The sequence below is a fragment of the Dicentrarchus labrax genome, unplaced genomic scaffold (assembly GCF_905237075.1).
Source record: "Dicentrarchus labrax unplaced genomic scaffold, dlabrax2021, whole genome shotgun sequence".
NCBI classification, from domain to species: Eukaryota; Metazoa; Chordata; class Actinopteri; family Moronidae; genus Dicentrarchus; species Dicentrarchus labrax.
This window is the reverse complement of record NW_026136701.1, coordinates 18,474,981-18,481,716: the sequence shown is the minus strand read 5'-3', so window position 1 is coordinate 18,481,716 and position 6,736 is coordinate 18,474,981. Positions and strand designations below refer to the sequence as shown.

At 39.8% G+C, this 6,736-nt stretch overlaps 1 protein-coding gene across 1 annotated transcript; it reads left to right on the top strand.

Annotated features, from left to right (window-relative positions):
* Positions 1–1,014: 1,014 nt before the first annotated feature.
* On the top strand, positions 1,015–6,665 carry clul1 (clusterin-like 1 (retinal)). The gene is made up of 9 exons (XM_051410297.1): positions 1,015–1,120; positions 2,530–2,671; positions 3,026–3,174; positions 3,262–3,432; positions 4,166–4,601; positions 4,963–5,085; positions 5,171–5,385; positions 6,092–6,270; positions 6,429–6,665. The coding sequence occupies exons 2-9, from the start codon at positions 2,569–2,571 to the stop codon at positions 6,442–6,444; spliced, it is 1,392 nt and encodes a 463-aa protein (XP_051266257.1). The 5' UTR covers positions 1,015–1,120; positions 2,530–2,568; the 3' UTR covers positions 6,445–6,665.
* Positions 6,666–6,736: the final 71 nt, after the last annotated feature.

Below are 6,736 nucleotides of genomic sequence, written 5' to 3'. Positions count from 1 at the left end.
TAAGTAGTAGATTATAATAATCCCACACTGACAAATTCCTTAATTAATCAAACTGCATCCTAAACTTTGGGTTTTGAGCCATAAGCAAGTTATAATGTGCTTTTCACCAAATGTAGGGCCACTGTGTAGTTTTTGTACATGAACAAAATAATCGTTGGTATAATTTAGGTATCTGTACTTTACTTGAGTATTTTTATACAAATATCTGTACTTCCTACTCCTATACTTTACTCTAATTTTAATGCATGAGGGGAATTAATTTATTTCACTTTTTTCCCCCATCATTGCACACCTTCCCAATATTAAAACTGGTGCATATAAGATATGACAAAAAGAACATAAAAGACATTGCAAGAGGAAGATCCGAGATCCTTCAGAGAAACAGAGAGAGTACTTCTTACTTCTATACTCTGAGTACATTTCAGAGCCTGTTCTTTTTCACTTTTACTTGAGTAAAGAAGTTAATTCAGTACTTTTACCAGTATTTTTTGTACTTTTGCCTTTTCCGGCACTAAGTGTCCTTAATGGCTCCTGCAACTTGATGCTGTCGGATTGGCATTAATAGCATTAGTTGATTAAGGGAATTAAATTTATGAACATTTCCAAAACATCCGGCACAAAGTAAATAGCTGTTTTACCAGGTTGAATCAATACTTTTCTTAAAATTATGTTAAAACTGAAATATTTTTGGCAGAAATCTTAACTTGTTGTATTGATATGACAAATACTTCTCTGCTCTGCAAATAAAAGACAATATGACATCAACTTGCAACTGAACCTTTCTGTATTTTAATCCAGTGATAGATTGTCTGATGTTCGGAATTATTCTGAGTGGCACACTCATGTGGGAGCTATGTTGCCACATTTGAAAGGAATACACTTTTCCTATGTGTAAACAGTAGCCTGTGTCTGACATGACTAAGCAACCTCTTATGCAAAACAAGCTTGTTGAATGCTGGATTAACGGGCATCAACATCACGCAAAGACTGTAATGGGATAAAGCTGGGGTGGAAAGAGCACAAATAGACTTGGTCAGGTCAAGATAACTTCACGACTGCTGCCCACACAGGGCAGTTTGTTTATTCCTGCCAGTGGAGAAGCACCTACAGTCATCTACTGGTAAGTTTCTTTGTTTTGATGGTCACTTATGGCTATTTTTGGGGTCTTTTTTGATGAGTCGTAACCTTGCATTTTGTATTCCACTTTAGTTGAGTTTAATATTTTGTTTGTATCATGATATATTTGTCAGGATAGGATATTTTTATTGTGAATCTTAGTTTGATAAATTCACAAAAATGGTGTCATTTAAACTGCTCATTATGTTTGCTTGCTACTTTAACGTGATACTGAAGATAAAGATGGTTTACTGCAGCATCAGTGTCATCACTCTGTGCCTCTTTAAATGTATTTAAAACTCAAAATTATACAATAATGTGTAGATTCTATTTATAGTTCTTACACTAGGAACAAGAGCTAGATATGTTGTGAGGAGGATATAATAGAGCTGACTGTACCAGCAACTTAAACCCATAATGAAATAAGTCATGGCAGTACATCCTCATTTACTGTAAATCCCTGCTGGATGCCAATTTGTGTATCTCCTCTGGGGCCAGGGTCTCCAGTAAAGTGAGGCAGGTGAGTTAAGCTTGTTGACTGGTTCCCAATTTAAAACAAGTTATGATATCAGAAGCCTTTCATGGTTTCTTGTCCGCTTTTGTGACTCGATGGAGCCTGACCTCCTGACACAGCAGATGGTTCAGACATAAACACAGCCTGCCAAGTTTTCAAGCTGAGGTGAGCCCCATGATGTATCTTATTAGGTGTCTCACCCGGTACTGTTGACCTCCTAATGGTATCGCTTAAAGTCAAGCTGTTACCAGCCAGTCTAATGAATAACAGTACACAAACGTCCACAGAAGAAGGAAAGAGGGACATCTTTTACAGTATTATTAAAGCAATACAAACATATGGAAATGTAGTACAACACATAGGACAGAAACTTATTCAAACATGGAAGAAAAGTGATCTGTAAGTAAATGCTCCAACTGTCTAAATATTCACCTCAGAACCCCTTTACGTGACAAAAAGGGGTTCAGGTCAACATCTGATTATATGATATCTAGATTTTATCTATTACCAGTATTACCGCACATTAACTATTAAACGATTTGTTGAAAGACATATTAGTAGTCTGACTTAACTAGAAATAACTGACCCTGGCCAATAGGGACATATGACTGTAGTTGTTTTTAGGTCCAGACAGACGTGTAGCACCACCAAGTGGCAGACCTGCTCATGCCCACAGTATTGTTGATGTTTAATCATGCTCAAGCTCAAATCCTATTAGCTTTCTGGATCAGACTAGATAGCACCTGCTGTTTTAGTTTCCCTATTTAAACAAATTGTGTGTACGTGTGAACTTGCATTGTATTGGTGCTTCTGTGTGATCATATGGTAAATGTGTTCATCCGACAGTGTGAAAATGGGATTCTGTACCAGTCATAACCACACTTGTCATGTCCTTTCAGACTGAGTTTTGTCTTCTAAGACACAGACTGAGCTCAAGAATGAAGCTCCTGCTCGGTTTGGCTGTCCTGGCGGTGACACTGGGGGTCCTTTACTCTGCTCCAGATGACAAACCCCCAGGCGTCTCGGAGGACACGTTAAAACGTGAGTAAACACAGAGAAATCTAAACGTATCTTTATTTTTTACTTAAGGGAACATGTACAGTGTTTTGCACCAGTTAGTTAAAAGTTAAAGTTTAATGTCTGTGTCTTCTGATATATATAGTAAATGCAGTGGCATATAATCACTCATTTTATAGACTTTATTCAACTGTTGTTGATTGTTTCATTTAATTCACTTTAGATGTATGTCTTTGTTCGGTGCTATACAAATAAAATTGCAGTATTTTTGAAGAGTCAATAATTGTGCTACATTTTCTGTTTTGACTGTGAAAAATATAATAATGTGTTTATAAAAACATCTCATCCTGGGGTTATTTTCCTCCTTCTCTGTCTCAGAGTTGTCAATCGATGGCGAGAAACTCGTGGATGAGGAGGTGAGGAGAGCTCTGTATGGAGTGAAGCAGATGAAGGAGGTGATGTGGAGGAATGGGCAGAAGCATGAACACCTCATGAAGTCCCTCCAACACAGCAGTGAGAAGAAGAATGTAAGACCAATGTTAAACTCTCCCATGCAAGGAAGAGAACAAAGAGAAAAGCAAGCAAATATAAAAGTTTCCCCTTTCTGCCACTAGGGGGCATCCCAACTGGCAAAGGAGGTGACTGAGAAGCTGGAGGAGGCAGAGGAGCAGTGCAAAGACTCCCTGCAGTCTGAGTGGGAGGAGTGCAGACCCTGTCTGGAGGATGCATGTAAAACCTTCTACACCTCCACCTGCCGCAGGGGATTTGCCACTTTTCATGCCAAGGTATGAAAACTATCTTCAATCTCTGCCTTTCTTACTCTAACCTTCAAACTCTTGTAGCAACATTACCAAAAATAACAAAACTATATAATCAACTGTCAGTTGAAATGCATTGCATGCATTTTCTTTTAGACCAATGGTTCCCAAGCTGTGTCTTGTTTTGACCCCCCATGACAGGCCAGGCATGCAGGCGGTGGATATAAAGAAATATCAATAGGGTGTATGCTGATTTAATTACAAATGTAATCACACATATTATTTAGATATAACTCAAAAACATCACCTACTTTATTGTGGCACATCAGTAAAGCATTGAACAGTCATAGCTAAAGGTGGTATTAGAAATCAATAAACTGCTTTATTTCCATTTTTCCAAATACATGTCTTTTCTTCATTAAACTTTTGAATTGAAGCGTATTACTTAATCTAAAATGTGGCCCACAGCAGATCATTAAATTATATGTTAATGTCCGTTGTTTAAAAATAAAATTAATCTAAAGTAATGTGTTAAATTTGACAGTATTTGACACCAAACTGGGGTCTTTTTAGGGTTGGCAGCTGCCCCCCCATGCCACCTCTCTAGATTCTCCCGCAGGCCTATGAGTTGTGAGTTTTAATTCATTTGAACACTTTTGGAGGTCTGGAGAGGCAGAAGTATTTATTATTTAAAAAAGTTTAACACCATTCCGTAAAAGGTTAAAGAATAAACGTACCTCCATTATTTTTCATACTGTAGGTGGAGAACTTATTCCGCAGAGTGTCCAGGCGCTTTGGCCCCCGTGAGCCTCGCACTGATGCAGGGGACATCCTGGTGAATCAGGGCCCCGACAACAGCGAGGCTGAGGTTGTCCGCATCGAAGATTCCTTCAACCACCTGATCAGCAAGGTGGGCACGCTGGTGAACCGCAGCGTCACCCTGGTCTCCAGGATGAGCACCAGGCTCGACAAAGTCCTCCAGAGAGCCTTCCTGAACCACACAGACACCCTGATGGAGACCACCACTGATCCCTATGACCCCAGCCGCGACTCGGGCTTCCTGCAGGGTGTGGGGCTGGAGGAGGTGCTGGACTCCTTCTTTGACTTCGGCAAGAGCGTGGTGGAAGAGTTTGGGGCTGTGGTGACCCAGGTGTTTGATGACCTCAATGAGGCAGTGCAGGAAGAGAAGAAGAAAGGTAATGGTGGGCAGCAGCCAGCTGGTGCCAGAGAGGCCCAAATGTGTCAGAAAAACACTAAAACTACTGATTCCTCTGGTTGTATGCGGGAATTTATAATAGCTGCTATTGATTGATGATATTCTGGCTTCAGTGGCACATGATGAAGTACTGGGTTAGAGCAACTGTAATCTTAAAAAAGGTTAAAAGTTGAAATACACTGCACCAAACCCATAGTTTAAATGTGGTAACTTTGAATTTTTGAGAAATAATTATATTCCAGAGACATTTGTTTCTTTTCATGAATATTAGGTGTAACATCTTAAAGCAATACCAATCAACAAAAACACTAATTGTTGAGCTTTTTTTCTGTTTGGTGTAGCGAGGGAAACTTTCCCCCGTTTCCTGCGGAACAGGAAGTTGTGCAGAGACCTTCGCAAACAGACTTCAGAGTGCTGGCAGCTTCAGAACCAGTGTGAGGCCTGCCAGGGAGCCCTGCTGACAGGTGAGGCACCACCACCCTCACATGTTGTGTTTACTTCAGCTTTGCATACAGCAGCTCATGTGACCGCCCCTCTTCCTGTCTCCAGAGTGCCCCAGTGTTCGGGAGCTGCATGTGGAGCTGGATGAGGTTTCCCAGCTGCTGGATGTCTCCAAAGAGCAGTATGATGAGATCTTGTCTATTGTCAAGCGCCACACTGATGAGACAGTCAGCTGGCTCAGCAACATGGCGGCTGAATACAATTGGGTGGCTCAGGCTGTGAGCAACAGCAGCACTCCCGAAAACATCTTCCGTATCATCATGGTGAGAAGGAGTGAAGGAAACAAAATGGTTCATACTGACCATTAAGAGATCACTTCCTAAGGTGCTTCCAGTGTAAGAGATGGGAGACAAAATCCACAGCCCTCGTTCTGTGAAAACATATATACCAAAGTTTATCTATAGACAAATTAAGTGGGTATCTTTTGAGTACAGAATTCACTCTAGTAACATAAAGAGGACAGTTTCTACTTTGGAAATTACCTATTTGATTTTGCTTGACTGCTGAACCCTCATATTAACTTCAGATAAACTTAAGAATATAGTTTTGTCCCCTATTTATATTGGAAAGACATCTCTTAATGTCCACTGGAAGAAGGAATGATTACAGCAAATAAAACCTGTTTCAGTGTATATATGGGTCCCTAACTATTAAAAAAAAGTTAACTTGTTCTGTTATGTTGATCATGTTCAAATAGGAAATGTACAGAAAAGGTTATTAAAGATATACAGACATAAATGTATAGCTATGTGCAGAAGATTTATTGAATGCAAAGAATTTGGTCTAAGTAATTCATCTTGAGAGCCTTCGCAAATTAGAAACTAATATAAATTGTTAAAAACATAAAATAAATAAAATAAGTAGACATAGGCCAAGTGGAGAGAAACATATCGGATTGGATTTTTCTAAATTGGTATGAAAAAAAACAACCACCAGTAATTGTAAATCAATAATTGTTCCGCTCTCCAGGTGGCGCCAAAGAACCATGAGGACCAGAATGTATCTGTGACTGAGACCAAGGTGGAGGTAAAGATCCTGAACTCTTCCCCACTCATCCTCTCGGTTCCCAGGGAGCTGGAGCTGCAGGACCCGGCCTTCATCCAGTATGTGACCCAGGAGGCCCTGAGCAAGTACAAGGAGATGGTCAGGTGAGAACTTCCCCGACCTCCAATGTACCTCGCACTAGTCATATCACAGGCTTGGATTTCACCAAGGACATGTGTCATCCATCATCTGTTCCCAATCTCTTTTGCCCGAGTTTTGATTGAAAATTCTGACCTAAATGGCATTCTCTCTTTCTTTTCAGGTATGAGGAAGAGTAGGACTACAACTACAGGATTTCCTTTTCTGAGCTCCTATCAGCACTTTATTTGTGATCAGAACTAGATTGTGTTCCTGTATAGTAGCATAATCTTGTTAAAATGTAAATACACTAAAGCTGAACCATGTCAATTGCTATTTATTGAATGTAAACATGAAATGTACTTCACACCTGTCAACTGGTGTAAAAAAAATAATAAAAATAAAATACAAGTAAGCGTGACTTAATTAAAAGTGCTGGATGATTTGTCAATGTTTAACTGGTTTCTAGTCAAGAAAAAGAGTTAAAGGAAA

Excerpts from the sequence above, each read along its gene's own strand:
- clul1 (XM_051410297.1), top strand. The coding sequence starts at position 2,569 with ATGAAGCTCCTGCTCGGTTTGGCTGTCCTGGCGGTGACACTGGGGGTC. Across the intron at positions 3,433-4,165 it reads TTGCCACTTTTCATGCCAAG|GTGGAGAACTTATTCCGCAG; the intron begins GTATGAAAACTA and ends TTCATACTGTAG. Across the intron at positions 5,086-5,170 it reads CCAGGGAGCCCTGCTGACAG|AGTGCCCCAGTGTTCGGGAG; the intron begins GTGAGGCACCAC and ends TCCTGTCTCCAG.